Below are 26,674 nucleotides of genomic sequence, written 5' to 3'. Positions count from 1 at the left end.
AGGATGACATGAAAAATGTGCATATATACTGAGGTGGTAACTTTGGTTTCTTACACGTGACTTCTAATCATCTCATGCGAGTTCTCTCAAGAACAATACAATAACTGTATCAATCACCCATTTATTTTGCCTGTCATCAATTATTACTTACTTTTGACTGCAGAACTGTTCTTTTCACCAACAAATTAAAGAATATAGGAACAACTTCACTAATCCCACAAATACACATAACTCACCAAAGCAGTCTCTTTGAATTTATTAAGAGAGTTGTCAGTGTGCAAATCTAACTTCTGGTGCAGAAGTCTTAGGTCTTCCTCATGCTTCTTTGCTATTTCCTCTTGTTCCTGTTAGTTGAAAATAAAAGTACAACTCTACTGGATGCAAATTATCACAGAAAGTCATGAACTACAGTGCTTTCAAGTTGTTTATTAATTTATTGCTCAATATTACTCCAGAGATTGAAGAAATTGCTATGCATGTTAACCAAAACACAAGTGAAGATGATAGAAAGTCTGCTTGGAAATGTGCTCCTGATCCAAATACACTAAAAACAATGCATGTTTAGCCTTGAAGTACCTCTGAAACAAAATTTTTATATTTTAAAATATGTTTTATGTATATATATATATATATATAAAAAGAATATTATTTATACTTAAATAATATAAAGTAAGCTTAGATACACTGTTTATGCTTTAAAAAAGGCTTTAATTTAAAACATTTTTTAAGAAGTATAAGAAATATATGCTTTAAGAAGTATATTTTCCATAAATGTATCTCCCAAATTGACTACCAGATGCAGTCCTGAAATTGCTGTTGCAAGTACTCAAAAATACCATAGAAATATACAAGCAGAATTTTAGTTTTCCTCTGGTCACACTTACTTTAATTTCTAGACCAACATCACATACCCAACCTCTTGATCAAACAAGCCTTCTATCACAAGAAGCTAAAAATTCGACATGAACTTTCCACATTAAATAATGTCTCTGATTACACATGAGTTCAGAAACTGTTCTTAAATTTCACTAGCAAAGAGGAAAAAAAAATCAACTAGAACAACTTAAAAATTAAATAAACTTTGTGCAAAAAGTTTAACTACCTCTCTTGCTTTAGCAAGCATATGCTGGTATTTTTTTAACACTTCCTCCTTTTGATTTAATCTTGCTTGCATATTTGCAATGGTTTGATGAGCAATTTTAATGGCATGATGGTGCTCTGGATCCTCTTCTCCTTTGGCTAATTCACCCATTATTTTCTCTCCTGATGATGCAGGTAATCGAAGCCTTAGTTCATTTATAACTTTGTCTCTTGATAAAACATTTTGTTCAGCTTTCCACAGAGCAGTTTCCTTTTCTTTCAATTTCTACAACAAAAGGCAATTGTTGCATTTCCAGAATTCAAACACTGAAAAAAGATCTTACTTTTTATGAAAGGCATCAGAAAAGATTTTTCTAAATGGATTTATAAACACAAAATGCTTTGCACAGGATTCTGTCTGTATAGGATTACTATTAGATGTAAAAACATCCCAGAATATAGTTACATGTCTTTATGTACTATTTGCTTGGCACAAGACACTTAAAGCAGCTAATTATGTGCTACCAAACTGAGATGCAGGTGGTTTACAACTTTCTTTAGAACCACAAAGTATCTTCTGTAGCAGAATAGCAACTTACTAACCCAAGATAAAAGTATTTTGAGGTGCTACTTGTTAAATTTAATAATACTTGCTAAATTTAAGTAGATGTTGCCAACTGAATTTTGTGAAGCAAGAGCATTTTACCCTCCTAAATGAATGAATAAAAACACTGGAAAATTCTCAATAATTTGTTCCAATGGAAGAAGTATTTTATTCATGGTGTGATTATATTATTTACATTTTCTCTGCATGAAATCTAAGTGACATGTGAAAAAGGATATTTATTATAGGAAAAAAAGTAAAGGGCATAAAAATACAAACTTTTTCACTTTATATGGTAATTTATACATTTAATTACCTCCTCCAGTGACCTGCAGGTTGCCCTAGTTTCCAGGATTGTTCGAATATGCTCCTGAATCTCTCTTACAGCCAACTCAAGTTGTTGTGTGATTGGCAAACTAGGGTCTGGAACTGAGCCTGTAGCCTCTTCTACCTGCACAGAAACATTCATATTCATGTCATCTGACAGCTCTGAAAAACATGCTTATGAGTCTAGTTTTAGTTAATTCAGTGCATGTACCTTTAAAGCTGTGCTAAGTATTTCATTTTGTTGATGATCATACAGGTCTAATTGGCGCTGCAGTTCTACTTCCCTCTGGTCCCAAGCCATTTGCCTTTCTTCATGAAACTGTAACATATGTTTGATAAAGGCAGTTTATTTATTGAAGGCAATGGGAATTTTATAACCAACTTCAATAGAAGAGTTACCAAAAAGTAAAATACTAAACTATGCTATTAAAAAGAATTATGAACCCATAATATAAACATCTATGTTGAAAAGTTAGTAGGCAAATCACTTAGTAAAATAAGGAATAGGCTGTTTTTCTAACAGCATGCAGAAGTAACATACCTTGTTCTGCTGTACAATTTCTTCCTCCAGATTATTGATTGTACATTCATATTCAGAAATTACATTACGCAAATACTTCACCTCTTCCTTTTGCTTGACTAATTCTCGATTGAGTTTAAGTTCCTGCAGATGGAGTTCCTCCATCTTCATATGCCATTCAATTACCTAGCAATAAATAAAATACAGTGTATTATAATCTACCACAAGCCAACTAGGTGCAGCTTCACTCTGAGGCAGTATGGCCCTTATCAAACCATCAGGAAGACAGACATTCTGCTTTTTTAAGCTTCTTCACTTTTCTTGAGCAAGGACAGCCAGACTATGAAACTGCAAGAGGAATGACTGATAAGTGCAGCAGTAAACTGAGGAGGCAACAGGTTTCTTCTACACTGACAAAAGTGCTCTGCAAACAATTTTCAAATTACTTAAGTTATACCCTATGCACCTGTCCAGATTGAACAAAAAAGACATGCAAGAAGTCTGTCTTTTCTAAAAGAGCAAAAGATTTTCAAAACCATTAAAAACTGTATTTATTAAAAAATGCACAAAGAATAACAGACATATTTATATCAAAATACACTAGAAAAATATTTGAAAACTGACTTAAAACACATCTAAAGCATTACAGTCATTGATTGCTTACATGCAGACAACTTTAGTCATAACAGATATAATCATGTTGTATAATACACAGTGATCTTGAAGAGAAGTGAGAAAGCCTTATTCAAATTTCAGGGCAACATTGTTTACAATAGATATGAGTAAGCATAATTACATGATTATAGTAATATTCCTGACCATGCTGCCTAAACTATCGCCCCTGGATTTATTTAAAAAGAATGGATTTGCATTGAAGATTTCAATGCAAGCTCATGGAACAGATCTTCAGAATGCTACTCTATGTTTATTTTAATTTCATTTATTATTCAATTAAATTCATAATTTAATTAAATGCATTGTAACTGCATTCCTAGTTAGCTTCTAGTTCCTATGTGACTTAATTAGGCAGAAAAGATAATTAGCAAATCTAACTGTGCTGACTTTTACGGAAAACACAAAATGATAGCTGTCATATTCTAAGAGTGTATTTTGAAATCATTAGGTTCTACATTAAAACAGACATTTAGAGAACAAGTAAAACTGAAATGTAATTTAAATGCAGGTCAGATGAACAAAGCTATTCGAAGTTGCAACATCACAAACCTTTTGAGCTCCTCTTGTATCCTTCAATGCACTTACTAATTCTTCTAAACTGTTCAGTTTTAACTCTAGCTCTAATGCTCTGTCTTCTGCATTTCGACGTTCCTGCTGGGCATGCTGAACTTCTTCCAGGATCTTCAGTTTGTCATTCTGTAGCTGAATCATTGTTTTAGAGAATTTTTCTTGCTGTGCTAAAGGCAGAGCACCACTGAACTGTCGCCTCAAAGACTGAACTGTCTGTTGCAGATGTTTGGCTCTATTTCTTCCTTCCAGTCGGGCAAAATACAAGGCTTGATCTCTCTCGTCAAGCTTCTGCTCTAAACGTAGATTATGGATCTCCATCTTCTGTAGTTTCAATCTAAGTGTCTCCAATTTGCCTAGAGCAACAGATTCACTACCTTGAAGGGCTATGATATCTTGATGCAGTTTTGCAATAACTGCTTTTTCATCTGACTGTGCCTAAGAACAAAATTTGTAGAACAAATTTATTTTTCATTTTAAATATGCTAGCGCAGTTTCTATGTAAATATAAACAAGCTATTTTTTATTTTATATATTGCATGTATTTTATTCTACAGAGAAGAGCAAGAATTAGCCTCTAACACTTTTTACTTCTCCACTACTGTTTCTACAGCCACATTTTAGAAGGACACTTCTTCAGATACTGATCTTAAAAACTCTCTTTCCAAAATACCAAGAAACTGAGGAAGAACGTATACCTTAACTTAGAAAATATGGTAACTACAACCTGACACAAGTGTTGGATTTAAGGACTCAAACTATTCCAGAACATGAAGCCAAATAACAATGAATTGTTTCAGCTAATAACAAAGCCACTGCAAATCTTCAATATTTACAAGTAATTTCTTGTCTTCTGAAAAATGATGAAACTTTGCTGACATTATATTTAAATACTGACCATGAACTATTAATCATACAGGCATAAATATTACCTAGATGGCATGGAAAAAAGCTTAGGATCTGTAATAACCACCCAGCTAGAAATGGAATAAACAGAGAAGGAAATAATTTATGTAATATAGAACTCTTGAAAGCGTATGGCCACTACAAGGACCAGCTTGTGGAGATCCTTCTGCAATACTTTTGCAATTTTCTAAGTCATTGCAAAATCACTTAATTTCCTCTTTCTCCAGGGAAACAATAAATCATTCTGCAGTGTTAATAAAGGTTGAATTTTACCTGATAATCTAAAATTTGCATTCTAAGAGATTCCACTTCTTTATCTCTGTATTGCTGGCGTGCCTTCAGAGCTTCAACTTGCGTTTTTGCTACATCAGACAGTTCTCTTAACCTTGCAGGGAAAACAAGAGTATTGTGCCACTTGAAACCACTGAACAACATTTTAAATTTTTCTACAAGATCCTAAGAAAACATACTTTGCATGTTTCCTGATAGCAAAACATTTGGATTTCATTCTTTTCAGCATACTCTTATCTACTACTCAAGTTCTTATTAAGAAAAATTCCTCTTCTGTATAGCCTTTTCACTTTTTCACAGGACATGTTTCTGTAAGTTATATTGAAGTTGACTAGCGGAGACCTTCGCCAGGAAAACAATGCCATGTGTTTCACCTGAACTAAGCACTTCTGTCCTCTATTTCTCTCCCACTTCAGGATATACTCAAAATCTTCTGAATGTTCAAAAAGTGTCATTCTCAGTTCCCTTCTCTGATTCCCTAAGTCTAATCACTTATTTTCAGTGTCAAAAATCCCTGCAAATATCCCCACAGACTTGGCTGGTTTAGGAATATAACAGTATTTTATTAATTACTCAAAGACAAATGTCCATACCTAAAAAGCTCAGTTTTTTCAATTTATGTGAAGTTAATCTTTTCTAAGGAAATGGCAAACCTCTCTCCTACTGCAGTTTAATCTCTGATACATCTATGAGTCTTTGAAAGTAAGAACTGCTTTCTAATTAGTTGTATAAGGTTTTCATACATATAAGGGAAGTTGTGGCACAGAAACAAAATGAACCTTCATTAACTAGTTTAAAAACACTACTATAATTGCACACTTACCCTTGTCTATCCAGGTCAACACTTAATTCCACACTCAAATTAAAATGAAACAAATTGCTTTTTTTATAGTGAGGGATTAAATGCTTCATTTCCAGTACTAAATTTGGCACATATAAATGCCAAAAGAGGCATTGAAAATTATGTTAGTGATATATAAGCAGTGTATTACATAAGACTAATATAGGCTATATTTCCACGTTGCCAAACATACCACATTGAAAATGTGTTACTTCAGCACTTACTTTGATACTTCAATCTTGAGCTCCATCTCCCGCTTCTCTAGGTCCATGATTTGTCGTCGATCTGCATCACTTACCGCCTTACTTACACTCTTTGACAGTTCATCTCTTAATTCCTGTTCCACTTTCTGTGCCTCAAGATTGATTTTGGTGAGCTTAAAATAAAACCAGAAACAAACAGAATGGTATCCCTAAGCACACAACTACTGTGAACTCTGCAAAGAAAAACAAGTGCCAAAAGTATTCTTTCTTTTTCAGCTGTGTTGACATTGTGTTCAAAACTCAATTTCATTTCCGCTCTGCTTAAACATCTTTTTGTTTGCAATATTGCATACACATAGGAACAGAAACACAATTTGGTGCAGAAAAGGATTTTAAGTAAATACAATTTTTATTAGTGAATTTTCTCATAACCACTACTGGAATAACTTGCACTTAAAGAAAAATAAAAAACTAAAATGGCTATAAACACTTCAGAAAATAAAGAGTCTTACTTACATTGATATTTACTACCCAGTATATTGGGATTGGTAACACAAATACAGCTTATAAGAATATTGTTCTTTTGTTCTTTCTAAAAAGAATTCTCTTTATTGAGTGATTTTCATTCAAGAAGCCTGATTTTTTGAGTTATTAAATACTGAGTAATCAATGTTTCAATCCAAATCAAAGAGCAATAAAATAGATAATCTGAAAAGGTTTAAACAACATAGAGAAGTTCCAGGACTTAATTTAGTATATACAGTTGTGGCACATTAATCTGACACCACCTCTTTATAAAGTAACTAATTTCCTAAATAAACAAAAAAAAAAAGCATGGGGTGTCTCATTATCTGCACTTCAAACATCTGAGACAGTACTGTTTGGAAAACTGACAGTCATGTTTAAGTGGATTTATGAGTTAAAAATATGTATAGTAGACTTCTAGTTATCAGTTCTTAAACTGATATAATTAAAAAATTTCATTAATTACTTTAGCACAATCTTGTTATCTCTCTGTCTCAAAAAAACCCCCAATTATACCAGATTAGGAGGCACTGGAAAAAGGGGTATATGAAACAGAAAATGTATGTCCTGAAGCTACAGAAATGAGGCAAAAAGAGATGCAGAGGTACTAGTAAGAAAAAACTGTGGCATTAGTAGTTCAACAACTCAGAATGAAAGAAGACTAGCAGACCTAAAAATATCACACGGCAAATAATATATGCAAAGGAGAAAAAGAAAAATGTGACACTAGGGAGCATCACCTGAAGTGATTCTTATGAAACAAAAAAACCACTGCTGCTAAATAGCTTTATACACTTTCAGTTACTTCATCTCCCAGATTAATTTAAATCAAAACAGTGTAACAAACACTACTAAAACAAGAGAGAAATGGAGAGTCACATAACAGCAATCTAAAATAGCTAGGCTAAACTCTAGCAAAGGACAAGGAGGGGGAATGAATACAATTTACCAACATTCACAGAATCACAGAATGTGCTAAATTTGAAAGAAAACCCAAGACCTGAGTCCAACCCTTACCCTTGCACAAGACCATCCCCAAGAGTCACACCCTGTGCCTGAGAGTATCATCTTGAACCGTCCCCACTTAGTGCTTTGACCACTTCCCTGGGGAGCCTGTTCCAGTGCCCAGCCACCCCCTGAATGAAAAACCTTTTCCTAATATCCAACCTAAACCCCCCTTACCACAGCTTCCTGCCACTCCCTTGAATCCTGTCACTGGTCACCACAGAGAAGAGATCAGTGCCTGCCTCTACCCTTCCCCTCACAAGGAAGTTGTAAATCCAATGAGGTCTCCCTCAGTCTCCTCTTCTCCAGGCTGAACAGGCAAAGTGCCCTCAGTCGCTCCTCAAACTGCTTCCCCTCAAGGCCCTTCACCATCTTCACTTCCCTCCTTTGGACACTTTCTAATAGCTTATTATCTTTGTTATATTGTGGTGCCCAGAACTGTACACAGTATTCAAGGTGAGGCTGCCCCAGTGCAGAGCAGAGTGCGACAATCCCCTCCCTTGACTGGCTAGTGATGCTGTGCCTGATGCACCCCAGGATGTGGTTGCTCCTCCTGGCTGCCAGGGCACTGCTGACTCATGTTCAACTTGCCATCCACCAGGACCCCCAGGTCCCTTTCCATGGCACTGCTTTCCAGCATCTCATTCCCCAGTCTGTACAAACATCCAGGGTTGCCCCATGCCAGATGCAGAATCCAGCACTGTCCGTTGTTGAACTTCATATGGCTGGTGATTGCCCAGTCCTAATTTGTCAAGGTCTCTGTGACAACATGATCATTCTTTTTCTTCCCTTGCATTTAAATTATAGACCAAAAACGGCACAAGAACAAATATGTACAACTCCTATAAATAAATTTAGACTAGAAACTATAATAAAGCTTCCCACTATTAAAAAATGAATTTATATAAAAAATTTCAAATATGAATAGTGGGAACCAAAAAAACCTAACAAGATTAAGAGTGATAGGTCAGGAATACTAAGGATCATCAGCTTCAATGGCACGTGACATCTATTCCTGTACTATAGACAATTTTTTGCATGTTATATGGGAGATAGCCAGTCTGCAACACAATCTTGGCACTATTGTTTGCACAAGGGATGCAAAGTTCTAATGCTTTTTTTGAATAATTGGTAATTATAAGGAAAAATTAGTAGAAAATAGATTATATGAATTCGACAGAAGAAATAACAGGTCAAGAACAGACATTTTTCTAGCAGTCTGTGGATTAAACTATCTGTTGGGATGATATTCACGTGTTTTACAGAAATTAATCGATGTTTAAAATAAACTCCTGACAAATTAATTAGTTATATTTTTACCAATGTTCGGTGCATGCAAAATTGCAGCTCTTAAAGGCAGCTATACTTGAAAAGCTCAAAAATTTGCCTGATGTTAAATCTCAACAGATTTACCTCAGCAAATTTTGATTCCAACTCAAAATTACGCTCTTCTATTTGCTTTACAGTATTTCTCAAATGTTCATACATTCGTTGTGAATGTTCTGCTCTCTGTCTTTCATTTAGTTCCTTCATTTCCAACATTGTGATTTTCTTAGAAATGGACAAAATCTCACTGTTGGTTATTGCTTTTGTGGCCTTGTCCATGGCACCATCATCCCCTACAAGAAAAAATATTTAAATTAGGGAATACACAAGCTGATCCAACAATGAAAATTATTTCCACCATGAAACTGAACATGAGTTTTGCTGTGTCAGACAAACTTATTCATATCACCTGCATTACTTTTTTCAACTGGTGGCATGGCTATTTTTCCATATTACATGTTTGAAAAGTATCTAATGTGAATAAAAATACTACCGTAATTTATAAATGCATATATCTGCAACCACAGTTACCAAAACTGATAACTATTCGCAATGTAGTCTTTCACTTTATCCTTAAATCAGCTAAATCTTCAGGAAATTTAATATAAAATCTGTAAAATAAACAGATGTGAATGAGTTCTTAAATAATGGGAAGATAAGCTATATAAAGAAGCCTCAGCTATATAGAAAAAATGCTTTGTTACAGAGCACCAAACCAAGGGAAAAAAAATTCCTTTCTTGATGACTTCTGAAGTACTGACTGACAATCAAGTTAGAACATATTAAGAAAAAAATTGAGGTGATGTTGCTTTAAAAACTTTTAAATCCTACATTGACCACTCTAAGAGAAGTCAAAGTGCCAGAATTTCCAGAGGAAAATACTAAATGTGGTTTTAGTTAAATAGATGGTAAAATGGAACATTTGAACAAGAAAAAGAAATCAACAAAAAATTAAAACTGTTATCAAAACATAAAAAATAGTTTTGATTTTTTATTTTAGTTATTTTAAAACACATCAATTTTAAAACATTTTAGTATTAGTTTTATACAGTATATACCATTTGGTTTTTAATGTTGCAATATAACTTTCATACTTGCCCAGTTTAGTCATCTGTTCCCAAGCCTGTTCTACAGTGTGAAGTTTCTCTTTTGTGATCTCCAGTTCCTTATTCAATGAATTTATCTGTGCTTTCAAGGATTCATTTTCATGCTGTATAACAGAAAAGTTGCAACAAAACAGCAAACTATTTAATTGTAGCAGATTTCATGTTTAGTATTTGTGAAATCTTTCAGATTAACAGATTTTACCTATGTACAACCCATAAACTACATATAAGACAACAGAAGAGCATAAGTTTCCTTCTAAGTGTAACAATGTTAGTCTTTGCTCTCTGTGTTCTATCTTACTATCAACTAGTAATATCATGAATATTTATTACTACTGACTGTGATTCCTACAGTGTCTAGAATTACATGAAGAAATCTTTGTTTGTCATACTAAGCACTTCACTATCAGTGGGGAAAAAAAGAAGTACTTCTGGAGCATATTTCATCCCACACAGGATACTTCATCTTGCCCACAAATACATATTGGAGACATCATACACTTTTTTTAGGCATCTAATTTGATGCCAAACATTAGTTTTGTAAATGTTCCTTCAGTCCTCCAAACAGAAACACAAATTTCCACATTAATCAGTAAAACAAATTAATAATATTAATTTTCAATCTTTAGTTTTCTAAACACATTTTTAGTCTAGCTCTGTGAAATTGCTGAAATAGGCAATGCAAGTTTTCATACACACAAAATTCCATAAAACAGACAAGGGATCATTCATTCTTTACTACCCATGAAATGTGAAAGGTAGTGAAGCCAACTTCACAGCTCATGAAAAGAAACTTCTACTTCAGAATAAAAGTTCAAAGGGAGAGTTAAATATTTGCAGTCCCCACAACATTTTGCAAACACATTGTAAGCAATCTTTGCTTATAATATTTTTTCCTGTGGAAGTAAAATTCTAAAGCTTTACTCTTTTTTTGAACTGAACATTTCATTCCTGTGAAAACTGGGAGTTTGTAAGAGTATATACTCTGAGAGAAAGCTTTGCAAGTGTTTACATTCGTTCTACTTTCCTTGTGACCTCTAAAACTGAAAATAACAGCAAATATTCCTTCTGCCAGCCATGTTTTAGTAGTCAAAGAACTAAAAATAATTTCTGAGTGACTATACCCAAAGCCTAATTTAAAAAGCAAACAAAAAACAACAAAACCCAAAGAACCAAAACAATTATTCAAAATGCTTTTATGTCTTGAAAATTTAGAACTCTGTATGTTTGTTAATCCACTGAAGAATACCAGGATAGCAAACTAAAATTCAGTAGCAACAGTCAGACAGGCTCACACATCTCATACTATGAAACTGCTCTAACCAGCAGTTTTATTGATGGAACTCTTGTTTTATCTTTCTATTAAGGGAGAACAAAAAACAAAGCAAAATAAATGTATAGTAAGGTGTTTCCCTTAGGGTTCAAACATAACACAAAACATTACCTCCATGTGTTCCATGTTTGTTGTCCGTTGGACGAGCAGATTATCTTTTTGTAACATATCTCTATATTTAGCAGTTAATGCATTGTACTGCTTATTAGCCACTTCTAGCTCAGACAATGGCACACTACCATCCAGCACTTTTTGCAGAGCAGCAATCTTAAAGGTAGCCATTTCCTATGAAAATAATCAACACAATGGGTTACTAAAATGGATCAGCTACATCTTGAGATATTAAATTACTCCACGTAAAAAGAATGCTACTTATAGAAAGCTTTACACATCTGTTTATTTTCCTAAATTGCTCCTCATCTTTAAAAATTGCCTGCAATAAACATGGACAAAATTGCTCCGGTATTCCAATTCACTGGGTAATTTTATCAATAGTTGCCTCTCAATGATAAGGCACTGTGAAAACATATTTTATAAAACAGTTAATAAAGGCTCTGGCAACTTGAAAGGCCAAAAGTAAGATTTGGTTTCATATGACACTTTCAACAAAAAAAACTTGTTGAAGAAACCTCAGAATGGGAAAACCAACAGTATTGGTATGATGATCATAGAATGGCTTGGGTTGGAAGAGACCTCTAAGATCATTAATTTCAACACCCCTGCCATGGGCAGTGATAACTTACACTAGACGAGGTTGCTCAGAGCCTCATCCAACCTGACCTTGAACACTTCCATGGATGGGGAATCCACAACTCCTTTGGGAAGTGATTTCCAGTACTTCACTACCCTTGCAGTAACAAATTCCTTCCTAACATCTAATCTAAACCTGCCCTCTTTCAGTTTGAAGCCATTCCTCCTTGTCCTGTTGCTGCATGTCCCTGTAAATAGTCCCTCTCCATCTTTCCTGTAGGCTCCCTTCAGGTACTGGAAGGCAGCCAATAGGCCACCCAGAAGCCTTCTCTTTTCCAGACTGAACAATCCTAATGCTCTCAGCTTTTCCTCATAGGAGAGGTGCTCCATCCCTCTAATCAACTTGATGACCTGCTCTGGACTCGCTCCAAGTGATCAATATTCTTCCTGTGCTGGGGACCCCAGAGCTGGATGCAGCACTGCAGGTGGGGTCTCACCAGAGCAGACTAGAGGGACATAATCACCTCCCCCAGTCTGCTGCCATGCTGTTTTTGATGCAGCCCGGGACATAAGTGGCTTTCTGGGCTCCAGGTGCACAATGCTGGCTCATGTCCAGCCTCTCATTGAGCAGAACCCCCAAGTTGTTTTCAGCAGAGTTGTTCTCAATCTGTTCATCCCTGAGCCTGGATGGATACTGGGGGTTGCCTTGACCCAAGTGCGGCACCTTGCACTTGCTCTTGTTAAACCTCATTAGATTCCCATGGGCCCACTTCTTGTGGGTCTGGGTTACTATGCTTTTTAAATAGAAAGAATGTTTTGATGAGATTTATAACAGCATTTACCAAGATTTTGGGTAATGCATTCAAGAAACCAGTACTAACTCATTTGAAAACAAACTGTATTTATTGCCCAACTGTAAAAATAAAAACATGTGCTACTACTATTAACTATACCTTGAATCGTTGCAAGTTTCCAATCTTTCCTATGACTGCAGTCTCCATATGTGTTATTTCACCCTTTAGTTTCTCATTTTCTTTTCTAAGATGCCATTCCATTTCAAGTAAAGTGGTACACTGCCTTGTTAGTGATTTTTCATTAACTCTTAAAACAGTTATTTTTCTATTATTTTCTGCAAGTACTTTTTTTGTTTCATCAGGATCCAGCTGAAGAGCATCGAGTAAATTCTGTAAAACATTTTTTTAACAAGAACCTTGTACAGAAATATGGTAAAACAAAACTACATAGACAAACTTTCTTGTATTTTTTTAATCTAGGTGGAACAATTCCATTTATCTGTCTGAAATTATTTCTTTTTGCTAATAAAACATATACACACATTCCAGACATGAATAAACATACAACATTCTATCAAAATAAAAAAACTGAATCTTCAAAACCATTAGTTTCTGAGGAACAGAAACTAAATACATTTGACTGACTAATTGGAATTTTAGTTAATGCTGATATTTTCATAATTTAGAACAATAGTTCTCTGCATTGACTGTCCCCAGTCTTCCTCTATTTGCTAGAATCTATGGGGAAAATTCCTGTGGTTCTACACAAACTCTAATAATACTTTGAGGACCAAACCTGTAAAATTTGCAATGTAACCACAGGATTCCTCCTATAGAAATGCCTGTGTGCACACACATGTGTTTGCATGCATGCATCAGTCTGAGGAGGGGCAGTGGTGGGGACAGGAAACTGGCAACTCAGGTCACAGGTGCCACATGAGCTTTAGCTTTGCCATCGCACACGTCAACTGGCCAAGGAAACAGGTAGCAGAAATTGGAGCTGTAAATCCCCAGATTCCTATGAGCTTAACAAATACAAATGAACAGGTAGCTATAAAAAAATGCAGGGTCCTGGCAGTCTGAAGCTTTTCTGATGAAGAAGCCTGTTTTTTCTTAAATTTCAAAAGTAAGCATCACATTTTCTTTGACCACTCACAGTGAACTAATTTTGGAGAAATTTTTAATCTAAAAACATTAATCTTCTAAAAAAAATTACATACTAACAAAAATAATGCTAAATAATAGTACATATTACTTATGTTTGGATAGGTATGTCTCTGGAATCAAAAGCAATTGAGAAATGGTAATTTCTTAAAAATATCTCATCAATACTTTTATAGCACTGCTAAAATAATTAAACTGCATTACATTTTAGAGATATATATAAAAAAATGCCAGAAATATCTTAATTCTGCTACAATCTCTTCCTGTGACTCTGAAAATGCAGAACAAGATACTGAACTAGTTCAGTAAGATGGCACTCTCTGTCTGTCTCTCTCTCGTTTTTTAGACATACAACAGAAACATCTGCAAAGCAATTTCAATTCTCTGGAAATATATTTAGAATTAAGTGCCTCAGGATATAAATATTTTACAAATCAGTTACATTCATGAACATGATTATAAGCAGGACCACACACCAATACAGTTCTTTGGCAGAAGAAAATTTTCAGAACTCAGCTGTTTAAACATCCAGTTCCTTTCAGCACCTTGTGAAATCCTTGCCCTGCGTCTGCTTCTCTAAAAGGATATGTGTTGCTCATATGTCTTCGGTTATATTTTGCAATGTTTGGTGCCCAAACACACCTGTAACTGTCTAAAACTGAAGTATGTGATTAGACATCTGCATCAATTCCAGGAACCTTTAAGTAGCACAAATATTTTTCAGTTTTAATGTAAGACTGAATTCAGACTTGATGAAAGTAAATCAAAATAGAAAGATGAATTCTGTTTCCTGTTTTTCCTTGATTCATAGACATTGATAATTATATATAAATAAGATGCAATTCAAAGTAATAATCCTAACTCTTAGTATAAATTGATGTGCTTTCCAACACCTTGTTTGCACTACTCCCCATCAAACAGCCTGGGTAACAACCGCAGTTAAGAGAGCCATGTGAGTGTAAACAGTGTGTGTGAACACAATACCTGAGAAGGCATTTGCTCAAAACTGATAATCTTAAAGATCACCATGAACCAGACTGAACAGTAACCATAAGAGACATGAAATAAAGAAGTACTCAGCTTAAAAGTTACTATAAAAGCAGCATGAAAACTTCTAACAGCAGGGGCAGAGAGTGTTATAATGCAGAACTCATAACCTAGTTCAGCCTCAGGAGTTTCCCCACGTCCTGTATCTCCTGCACAGATGTGAGTGCTTCCTCCCTGCTGGACACCACCCCTCAGCACTGCAGCTAATAGTCTGGAGGTACTAAGTGCTATAATTAGGGGCCCACACCTTGGGTGTGTGAGGTGACCTGCTGGGGTGATTTCTCACTGGTGCATGGATCAGCACACTGCAGGAACACCAATGGGCATATGCAACACCATAGCACCCCCATATGTATTCAGCACCCTGGAGCACATACAAGAGCTGTGTGTTCACAGGGAACTTGCAGGATCAGGAAAATGGGTATGTCCTGGCAACCACTTTTCCCTGCAATATTTGCCCCATCTAAAAAATTACACTATTGTATTAAAACCTCTCTTCTATATTCTAAAATAATTTTGAAAAATGAAAGCAATAAAATTACTTACAGAATAAGCCTTTATTTTTGTAGCATCCTGTTCCTTTTGCTCTTCTAGTTTTTTCATTTCCTCTTTAATATCTTCTGATTCTTTCTGCCAGCTTTCCTTCTGACTAAAACAGTAATGAATTTTCATTTATTATGAGGAGAAACATGATGATTTTTAAAACTGTAACATTAACAGCAACCCTGAAATATTGCAAATATCCTGTTTAGGCTGCAGCTGGTTTAGTGATGAAAATAACTCTTCAGTGTCTTACTTCTTCAAATGTGTATTACAATGCAGAGATAGAGATGCTTTACTTTCATTCTTTTCTGCCTGCAAATCCTTCCTTCTATTACATTCATTTTACTTCAGATGCATAGAGTACATAAATTCCCACCCTTGTTTTGTTATTTTATTGGAAAAGAAACCAAAATATAAAAAGATGTAGCTTCCCTTTGGCCCAAACTACTATCCTCTATCCATTTTTATTTATTTATTTGGAAACAAAAAAAGACTATGAACTGTTCATACACATCTAATAAGGAAGTTTCTATAAACTAGCATAAAATATGCCATACAAATAACTAAGGGTGTTTCAGAACTTGTATTTTCTCTTCAAAGAAGACATTGATAATTTCTTCCATAATAATAAAATGGAGGAGAAGAAAATTCTCTGAAAGTGACACTCTGGGACGCCAAGTCAAGGAATCTCATCCCTACCATAACTTCAATCTGTAAAAGTTTTAGAAAGGGGGCCTGGAATCATCATCTTATCCCTGCCACTGGAGACAGTTAATCTAGTTAGTAAATGAGTGCATTGCAGCTTTCAATAAAAAAGCTATAGCTTTAATGCCTGAAACAGACATAACATTATCTGGAAATCTTAACTGATTCAACGAACAAAAAAAAGACACTAAAAGATTAAACACCTTATTCCAAAAGCCATCCAGTGATTGCTCATTCCAAACTAAAGACAGAGAAAACTCAACTCTCAGTTTGTTAACTGAAAAATTCAAATCACCATATTTATTCTTATGCTCCTAACAGATGAAAATCCTTTTCTTTTTTTGACCATTGGAAGAATTCTATAGAATTTAGATTTCCCGAAGCATATAAAAGAACTAAAAGTCTGAAAGAAAACCAACCACAAGGTCCTGACAACCTCAAATTTTCAATGATCTCTGACTGTATTTGAATAGCATAGGGGCTTTTTCCCCCTCTCAGAAAAATTGTTAGAAGCCAAACTTGAAAGCAAAGAAAATGACACTGGAGAGTCCATCATACTAGGTTCTAATAAAAGGCAAGATACCAGGTGCAGAAAGCACAATTAAATTCTCATGAGAAAATATGCAACATCAGAAGAGTCCAGAAGAAAATGGTTTTGTCAGAGTTTTCTGAATCTTCACAGGACTAAAGAAAATATGTGGAGTCCACATATTTTAGCAGCAGCATTTATTATTTTAATCAAAGAACTACTTAAACACAGCAGCAAATCTTACTGCAAAATTGTTAAATATTTCAATAATTGAATTTTCATAATTCAGAAAAGAGATCAATACCTTTGATATTCTTTATACAACAAGCCTTGTTGATGACGGATTATTGCAAATTTTCGCTTATAGTCCTCTACTGCATCTTCTAATTGTTTTAGTAACTTTTCTTTGTTTTCCAGTTCCTAGTAATTTCCAAATAAAAATACAGAAATTATTAAAATAGGCTTTAAACAGGAAAGGATTAATTCAATCAAAATGACAGTCCTTTGTGTTTTAATGATAGATGCTTGTGTCACTAACTGTGTGAACTAAAGCTATAAAATGAGTATTTTCTTTAGAAGCAACAGATGGAAAAAAGTCCATGAGCTTTGGCATTGATATTAAGAGGTGTGAAATGGTGCACAATTGCAGTCTGGGTTACAACCCTCAATGTTCAAAACGCCATGACCTGTTTCTAGCCCACAAAAAATAGAAACTGAATGTCTAACTGGAAAGTAACATTTTCTTCTCATGCTCCCAAATACTCATCTACTTTAGGATCATATAGAGTTGAAAAAATATTCTCTAATTAAAAAAAATAAAAAGTGATCAAAGACAGGAAAAAGTAATTAAATAAGAAGTTAACTTTTTTTACTCCTATGCTGAAAGAGTCAGTTCTTCATTACTATGTGCCTGTCTGCTATGCTTTCCACAGAAATCATTGCCTTTTGCTTTAATGTATTTATGCCTCTTTTTACAATGGTTGCTTTGGCAAATAATAGCATGAAAATTCACACAGCAAATCAATAGAGGCGTTTTCTCTATAGGGAAAAACTGTTCAAGCAGGATTTGCACATGTAGACTCAGGTGTGGAATTCAGAAAGCAGTAAGAGAATTCCTCATAGAAAGAGTGAAACTACATAAGTAGAAAGAAGAGTGGGCAAATATTTAGATGAAAATTCTGATTTAAAAAACAAAAATCTGAATTGTTGTCAAAAATTTAATTAACTATTTTAATAAACTATTCTAGTTTACAGCACAGCAAAATATATACCGCTTTAAAATAACAGAATAGCCCAAAGAGCTTACTGGATGCTAGAATGTTAAAATAATTCTGGAGAGTTCTTTCATGTCCATACAAGACATGGTGCTAGATTTTGGAGGAATTAGCTAGGTTATAAATATTTTTGATATTAAGGAACATACGAGTTACCTGTATAAGACGTATTAAATATTCATTCAGAGAATTAATTGTATTAACACTTGAAGGAACCATTCCTTCTGGAAGATTCACTGTTTGGAAGACAATATTGGCACCTTCTGACTGATGTAGTAGGCAAATTTCATTTTTCAGTTGTGCAATCTAAAGAAAGAATAAAAAAACATAAAGCAACTCTTGCTATTTGATTTAACAAAATGGAAAATATATTTTTTCCTGTACTACATCAGTTGTTATTAGAAATCTAATTGACTTCTACTTATATTCTTAAGTATTTTAAAACTCCTAAAATTACCTTTTGATTCCAAAAGTCATTATATGCATAGTACCTTTACCCAAATTTATCAAATAACTACAGCAATCAGGGCAACTAAAAATACCACTATAGCTTTATTCCAAATTGTTTAGAACACAGTGCATTTCTACTCCTTTTACATGTTTTGGAAAGAATTATTGCAGTAGTTATTTGATAGCTTATTCCAAGCAAATCTTTGCATTTTCATTTAACTTAAGAGCTCTCTGATTCTCTAACAGTGTATAAAACACTATTCTAAAATATTAGTTTCTGAAAAATATTTTTGCATCACCAAAGCTGTTATAAAAGGCAAACTTAAACCTGCCTTCTTTAGGATAGTATTTCATTCCTCATTCCTGCCCTCGGAAGAGGCATTCCACAAAACGAATTGTACAACTTAAAACAAGATACAGCCTCTTAGAGAATGAGTCATCATTTCAAACACTTAATCTCTGTTACTTATTTATAAATAACCAATGCAAGTCTCCTAGCTTTTTTAAAGAAATAGATCTGTGACCTTTTCTGTGCACAGTTCTCCCCAAAAAGGGGAGGAATGCTTAATGTATAACATGTTACAATATTCCAAGAATAAAGTAACATTAAGAAGAGTAAGATCTGAACTTAAAATGGGTGAATTGATAGATCCAATACATAAATTTCAGCAAGATTTGTACACTTACGCTGTTTACATAAGCTAAATTCAGTTTCTTGCACATTGTGTAGTTTTGTTCTAAATTATCAGAGCAGCCACTTTTGAAGAACAAAATAAATTATATAAAATAATAAATATACCTTTTCATTTGCATTTGCCAGCTGATTAGACAAACTTGTTGCCTCCTTCTGAGTCTCCTTTAGCTCCTGTCTTAATTCCTCATTTCGTCCTGTAAGCTGGTCAACCTGAGCTTTCAAGTGCACACTCGCATCAAAGATTCCTTGTGAATTCTTTGACTCCATTGCCTAATGCAGTAAACATTTAATTAACAGAATAGAGAAAACGTACAGAAAAGCTTTAATTCTTTCATAGAAAACTGGAGTCCTGAAGTTTAGACTACATGAAATTAGCAAAAGGCATGACATCTTAGCATTCTAAAACCTACTTATCAGTTTCCTGATGGTATAGTTGCCATAGACTGGGATTAAATGGTTAAACTTTCCTGTAAAAAATGTAATTTTTGGAAAGATGTTTGAATAAAGAATTTTTAAAACCCATTTCCTGCCAGTCCCATAGTGATAAAAGACATATAAATTAACTTTTATCTGAGCTTTATGACTGTGACAACAAATTTGACACAAGATAGTTTTATACTATCCAGTTGAAGTTAGGTTTATTCTTTTTTTTAGTTTTATTGGCAATTTCTTCTCCTTTTTATTTTTAATTTGCATTGCTAAAAAGGAATCACACTCTCTACTCTTACTTGCAACTCAGAGAACATATATATTTATATGTAAGGAAACTACTATTAAATTAAAAAATAGCACAATAACTGAAGAGGAAAAGAATACCCTGTAAATCCTATAAAGCTAAAGAACACTTTAGAAAGCAAACTTACATGAACTAAACGATCCAGACTGGGTATTATTAAGGCTGTTTCTCCTCCCTTCACACTAGGATCCTTCTGCATTTCTTTGACAGCTTGCAATATTTCTTTCATTCCTTGTTCAAGCTGTTTATTCTCTTCTGATATCTCTTTTACTGTAATAAAAATTATAAATGTGTTATGGGGGAAAAAATGAGTTAACATTTCCTAGGACATTTCATCATGATACTTGCTGATTTCATAAATTAAAGGACTGTTCATATTATAGATACATAGAAATAACCAATTAGAAAATTAAAATCAGAGCTGCTAGGAATATCTGGACAGTGTATTTTACTGGTGAAATACTAACAAAAACAGAATTAAATGTTTCATGGGAACACAACTGACTTTAATGAACCTTCCAGTCTTCAATGTTTCCTTCCACTTTTTAAACTTCTTTAGTAGCCTGTCTGACTTTCATAAATCCTGAAACATGGCTATCTTGGAAATGTTTGGGTGTGAAGAACATAGGAATTGCCTGAATTCCTTCTGCAGACTGAGAAAAAAGACCATTTAAATCATGTGGCTATCAAGGACTCTCAAGGTCTGAACCAAGAAGGAAACACATGAAACGTCCTATTTGAATGCATTTAGTATGAATAAACTATGTTTCATCTACTATCATTAATTTAGCAACACTATATAAATGTATATACACACGAACACAAAGATATGCATTAACATAAACACTAAGTTTTTTTAAAAAGCCAGAAATTTATCATCATAATTACAGAAACAGAACAACTAAAGAAGTAAACTATCTACAGGTACCTGATAATATTCCCTAGTTCTACAACAGGTTGCAACTTACATTTAGATTGAAATTTTGCTATTACAGTCCTGTTCTTCTCCAAATCTCTCTCTCTCTCACTTAATTCAGTTGCAAGATACTCATTCTATAATAAAAAACAAAGACTCAAAACCTGTAATTTATAAATTTTAGTATTAGAATTTTCATTATTAGCTGCTTTTAATAATCTGAAAATGAATAATTTGTAATATTTCCTAGAAGACTTGTGACAATAAAGGCTTGTGACTTATGACAATAAATGCTTGAAAATATTGTCTATATATACTCTGTAGTGAAATTACACAGTATGTAAACCAAAATTAGGTGTTAGATAAAAAGCAACAACCAAAGGAATAGCCTCATTTTCCCAGCAACCAAATTACCAGAAAAAAATATTTAAAGCTTAAATAAACTTTACATAAAATATTTATCCTGTTTATTTTTTTTTACAAGCTTGTACTACCTGCCTGGCTTCTGCAATTTTTTGTAACTATTTAGCATACTCTTAGTCAAAAAATCTCTGGATATCTGTTTATTTAAAAAAAAAACAGCAGCAAGTTACTAGTATAGGATTCTACCTCATACATACATACATGCAAAAAGTAGGTATTTCCAATAGTAATTCCAAAATATAAAAAACCTTCACTTCTTTTCTACTGAAAACGCACTTACTAGGCATGATTAATTTAATGGCTTAGGCTAACACTATTGTAAGAGAAACCACATCAGCAAAGCATAGTAATATGGCATGGAAAATCTGTATAGCTGAAAAAAGTCTGATGTGTATATACTAACACTTTACGTTCATCAGTCACATAGTTCAACAGGTTTAATAGAAATGGCATCAGTTTCAAAACATTTCATTAAAGATAGGACAGATCTTTCTGCTTCATTTATGCATTGAAAGCATTTTCCTCATCACATTCTTACATGGTTTCTCTCAGACTAAAAACACACAGAATCCAATTCTAGCAATTTAATATTTCGGTTCCAGACTTTTCAAATTTGCATTATGTGTTCTTGAAAATTTTGCAGTCCACATATGGACTTCTTGCCTGAAATAGCAATGGATTCACTGGAGAAACCATACAAAGTGTATCCCCATATAACACTACTTGTCCAAAGAGAAACATATTCTTGGGTCATACAGCAATTGGAATAGTGGTCTGGTACAGACCAAAAGTCTGTGAGACTGTGTAAATTGTGGCTCTGGTGATATAAAAACACTAGGAACTTCAGAATTACCCTTGTGATTAACTAGTTGCCACTCTATCACATGCTTTGAACATAAATGAACCAAAAAAATATTTCTGTTTTTTTCCAAGTGATCTGAATTCTCATGTATGCCAGAAGTTCTTCTATGTAGATTTCTCACTGCCTTATTGTTTTCAGCTATATTTTTCTCCGACTTCAGAAGTTCAACTGGTGCTACTCTACCTGCAAGTATGTTTCTCACTTCCATGTTACAGCTGCTATAGGCTGTATTTACAAAAGATACAGAACATTCACAAGTCTGCTAAGAAATATTACAAATTATTCATTTTTGGATTATTAAAAGCAGCTAATAAAAAGACAAACAAAAAGAGAAATACAATAAATGTTCATGAACCGGCTTTATGAACCCACCTTTGCTTTTATTTCAGCAATGTCATGTCTGGACAAGAAATCTAGCTTCCTCTTATTCACTCCTTCCTCTTCAGTAAAGCTATCAGTCACCTGTCCATCATCAGCATCCACTCCTAATTGCAAGAAGATGTACAAATAATAAATTATTATGAAAATTTATTTGGTCTCTAAGCAAAGGAAAATATTCCAATCATTATATCCGAGTTCTAGTTTTCTATTTACAAAGTAAGAAGCTGTAGACCTTTCCATTTGAGAACATTATGCTACCTTCAGTGGCATGGAATTGAAATTTTAAGATTTTTGAAACACATATGTTAAGTACATTACTGGAAATGTGGGGAGATCAGTCTGCATCCAAGAACTGGAAAGCAATGACACAAGTCTCAGTGATGCATTTCAAGGCATCATAATTCAAAAAGATAGTGAGCTGTAAGACTACGAAATCCAAAGCCACTCAACTCTTTCTACAGATCCGATTAAATATATTTAGCCTTTTAATTTAAACAAATATATATGAAATAGCTATATTAATAAATATAGACAGCACGTTTTCGAAAGGATAGTTTATAATAGAAACATCCTACCTATTGTTGCAACTCTTCTTCCTTTCTCCTGAGCCAACTTACGAATTTTTTTTTTCAGATCAATTCTTTCCTCTTCTAGTCTTTCTATCTGCATATTATTATTCACAGATTAGTAGTCCACTTTGTTCAAATGCATTTTTATTACATATCTCTTACACAAAAATAGAATTTATCACTTACCTCTTGCAAAAGAATCTGGTTTTCAGCTCTATATTGCTGCTGCTTCAATGCTTTGCTGTTTCTGAACTCATTTAAATCAATCATTGCCTTTGGCTCAAGACCTAAAACACAGTATATGATGTACAGTTATTCATTATGGAGGAACACTAATATTAGTTATGCAGTAAATTTGAACAAGAACATAACTAGCCAAGTAGAATTAAAAAAAAATTTGTTGATAGCTCAATATATTAGATCTATAAAAATATATAACTACCTATATACAACATAATATATACATATTTTATACTCCATATAATAACAACAGAAGAAAGCTTAATTTTACTTCAGTTACTCAGAACCCACAATTCAATGTCACCTAAAATTAGCTTTATTTACATTTAAATTATTATATTTAAAAATAAGCCTATCTGAAGTTTTCCCTGTGTTTTTCCATCTAGCATTAAACTTCAGTATTTTATGGTTTCCAAGTACTGCATTATGAAGATTATTAAGCAGTGTGTAGTCAAAGAGGAATCAAAACCAAAAAACAGTAGCGAACCTATTCTGCTTTCTTCAGTCAAAGAAACCTGTAAGCCAAGTTCAATCATGCAGTTTGTTCTAACTAATTAAAACTACTTGCAAATATTAGCAGAATATACCAAATTATTTCCAGTCACTTGGTATAGTAAAATCCATTATAAGATCTTGTTTCAATTCTTACAGAACAATTAATTGAAAATGTACTGGATGTACCATACCTAAGCGTTCTCTAAGTTCTTCATTTTCATCCAGAAAGTCACCTATTTTAAGTTCAAGTTTATTGACTTCCTTAATTAATGATTCAATCTCATGTTCCCGTATTTTGACATGCTTTTTTAAACTTTTGATTTCAGCAACTGCTTCTTCCAAACCATATATTCCCTGTAAAAACCCCAAATGGGAAGTAAAAACAAAACAACCAACAGAAGATGTACTAAAATAAATCATGAATCTTTCTTTCTTCATTACACAGATTAAAAATATTTTTCAACTTCTATCACTCTTCTGCACTATGCTAAGTGAAAAGAAAGTTACTGAAAAAAAGCAGATCCTACAATCTCTCTTTGACTACAGAAGAGTATGCACATTTTAAGTGAGTCCTCCTACTAACATGACTCTTGGAAGAATCATATCTTGAGTGTTCAATTACTGTTCAGTGGAGAGAAGAGAGGGAGAGGGAGAGGAGAAAGCGTCAAATTTATTTAACTCTTAATTAGAACACAGTCAATAAAACATGGAAGGAAAAAATGATCTCCTAAAACTATGCCAAAATACTCTGTCCATTCCGATAAACTGTTTACCAGTTCATAGTCTCTCATTCGTTTCAAAGTCTCAACAAGCTCTTTGTCCTTTTCTCTAGCATCTGCTTCTGCTAATTCTGCTGATTTCTCAGCCTCCAGAGTTCTCTCTTCTAGTCTTTTTAACTTTTCTTGCATATCCCCAGTATGAGTCTGCTGAGCAAGAGATGAGTGACCTGGAAAGAAAAACCTTGATATGTTTACAATTCAACTAGAAATTCTTGCTATCTGCCATTAAGCAAGACAGAAACACTTCAGAAAATGCTATAAAGGACTTCTTCATTTTCTACTCTTTTCAATTACAGAATTTCAAGAGACTACATATGAGAGGTTGTGTTTTTTCACCCTCATCACTCCTGCAAAAAATATTTATCGTAAATAAGCGCACCTAAGGGACATCAGAATTTATTCTGAATTGCATGCTATTACTCATTTTCAATTCCTGATGGAGCTGAGATCTTATATGTTATGCTTATATGTTTCAGAGACCAGGTATAGTTTTATCACCTATAAAACCCACTGCAGTACTGTGGATAAACTCTTCATGAATGTTTAATAAAAGGAAATTAAGAAAAAAATAAAGAATAAAACGCTCAAATACTGCAATTATTCCTTTTCTGTACTTCTTGAGAATAAAGAATGCACAGAAAATTTATGGTTTATTTTCCTTTCCATAGACAATAAGTCATTTTACCTTTATCTCTTTGGAGATCATTTTTTAATTTCTCAATAACAAATGCATTTTGTTCCATTTCTTTGGTGTACTGTTCAACTTGCTCAGTAAGCAATCTTATCTGAGCATCTCGGTCTTGCACACCCTATAAATGCAAAAAAAAAGAAACTCCATTAAAGCGCAGTTCTTTACTGACAGGCAAACTACGAGTACAGAACACCACACAGTAAATAAGAAATTACATGTAGCTACTACAAAATGATTTAAACATCAAATATACCATACTTACAACAGAGAGTTCAGATATTATCTAGAAGTTTGGTATATAAATGCAAAGCAGGAAAAAAAAATAAAGCAATCAAACACACAGAAAAAAAAAAAGAAGCCTTTTAGTATAAAAATTTTAAATGGAAACAGGATTCTCAGAGTTTGCCAATGTTAGGTGAAAAGTATCAGACAGTATAGGTTTCTTACAGCTCACTCACAATTTCCGTTGGGAACTGAGAGATACAAGTTCAAGACTGTGAGAATTAACGATCCATAATACATGACACCTGAATTGCGGACTGCCTTCCAGCAAATAAGTTAACAAATATAACCACATTTGAAATCTCAAGGTACAGAGCTTAGCTAAGTTGTAAGGAGCTGAACACAGCCTTTTAGAAAATAAACATACATTGCATAGCAAGCTCAATCTATTTTGAGTAAAAACACAGAGCAGTAACTTGATTTAATTTTTAAATGTCTGCTTAAAAGACATGATTATTTCCACAAAATAGAAAAAAACGTCATGCTATTTATGGTCACCCAAAAAGCAACCATCCATTCAGCTAAAACCAAACTCTACAACTTCTTATATAAGTTACTTTTGACTGCCTTCCTCTTCTGATCATCTAAGGCTGATTTGTACTTCAGATTTTTTTTCTCTTGAGAAGTTGGCCTTGGAAGACTGCATAAATATATCTCACCACACTGCTCAGTCTACAAGAATCCAAAACGTAATACAAATGTCATTACAAATTTATTTAAAATATTTGAAGTAAGGCAGGAAATCATCTAGGAATCATACAGAATATTTTCCATAATGAGTATTTCAAGGTTCCTAATAGGCCACATTATTTCAGGGGGTTTTTATGTTTTTCAACAAAGTGGGGGCATTCAAAATCATAAAGAACTATGTAATTTTGCATGAATGTGAGAGATACTCAAATTCAGCTAGCTCCATCATAGGGTGAACCAGAGACTCAATAGTATGGCATCAGATCACGGAATCATACAATGTTCTAGAATGGGAGGGACCCACAAGGATCACTGGGTCCAACTCTGAAGTCAATGGCTCATATGGGGATCAAACCCCACAACCTTGGTGTTACCAGCATCATGCTCTAACCAACTCAGCTAATCTCAGGG

General features: G+C 33.9%; 1 protein-coding gene across 5 annotated transcripts in view; it reads right to left on the bottom strand.

Moving 5' to 3' along the window:
- Positions 1 to 26,674, bottom strand: part of CEP290 (centrosomal protein 290) — a 50,775-nt gene that overhangs the window by 16,675 nt on the left and 7,426 nt on the right. For 4 of the 5 annotated variants that reach the window (XM_071552118.1, XM_071552119.1, XM_071552121.1 and 1 more), the window contains exons 13-36: positions 25,286 to 25,409; positions 24,595 to 24,767; positions 24,013 to 24,175; positions 23,273 to 23,373; positions 23,093 to 23,180; positions 22,509 to 22,621; positions 20,904 to 20,988; positions 20,063 to 20,205; positions 19,305 to 19,469; positions 18,212 to 18,361; positions 17,086 to 17,201; positions 15,551 to 15,653; positions 12,953 to 13,183; positions 11,421 to 11,594; positions 9,969 to 10,080; positions 8,958 to 9,163; positions 6,036 to 6,187; positions 4,953 to 5,064; positions 3,756 to 4,211; positions 2,553 to 2,717; positions 2,223 to 2,330; positions 2,001 to 2,135; positions 1,103 to 1,366; positions 237 to 344 (exon numbers count right to left, since the gene is read on the bottom strand). In XM_071552118.1, the coding sequence (XP_071408219.1) occupies positions 237 to 344; positions 1,103 to 1,366; positions 2,001 to 2,135; positions 2,223 to 2,330; positions 2,553 to 2,717; positions 3,756 to 4,211; positions 4,953 to 5,064; positions 6,036 to 6,187; positions 8,958 to 9,163; positions 9,969 to 10,080; positions 11,421 to 11,594; positions 12,953 to 13,183; positions 15,551 to 15,653; positions 17,086 to 17,201; positions 18,212 to 18,361; positions 19,305 to 19,469; positions 20,063 to 20,205; positions 20,904 to 20,988; positions 22,509 to 22,621; positions 23,093 to 23,180; positions 23,273 to 23,373; positions 24,013 to 24,175; positions 24,595 to 24,767; positions 25,286 to 25,409 (3,747 nt within the window). The remainder of the gene's footprint in view (positions 1 to 236; positions 345 to 1,102; positions 1,367 to 2,000; positions 2,136 to 2,222; positions 2,331 to 2,552; positions 2,718 to 3,755; positions 4,212 to 4,952; positions 5,065 to 6,035; positions 6,188 to 8,957; positions 9,164 to 9,968; positions 10,081 to 11,420; positions 11,595 to 12,952; positions 13,184 to 15,550; positions 15,654 to 17,085; positions 17,202 to 18,211; positions 18,362 to 19,304; positions 19,470 to 20,062; positions 20,206 to 20,903; positions 20,989 to 22,508; positions 22,622 to 23,092; positions 23,181 to 23,272; positions 23,374 to 24,012; positions 24,176 to 24,594; positions 24,768 to 25,285; positions 25,410 to 26,674) is intronic. The other variant, XM_071552120.1, reaches the window with a different exon arrangement.

This window comes from Pithys albifrons, chromosome 3 (assembly GCF_047495875.1).
Source record: "Pithys albifrons albifrons isolate INPA30051 chromosome 3, PitAlb_v1, whole genome shotgun sequence".
NCBI classification, from domain to species: domain Eukaryota; kingdom Metazoa; phylum Chordata; class Aves; order Passeriformes; family Thamnophilidae; genus Pithys; species Pithys albifrons.
Note: the sequence above shows the minus strand (reverse complement) of the source record. Positions and strands in the feature narration are given on the sequence as shown.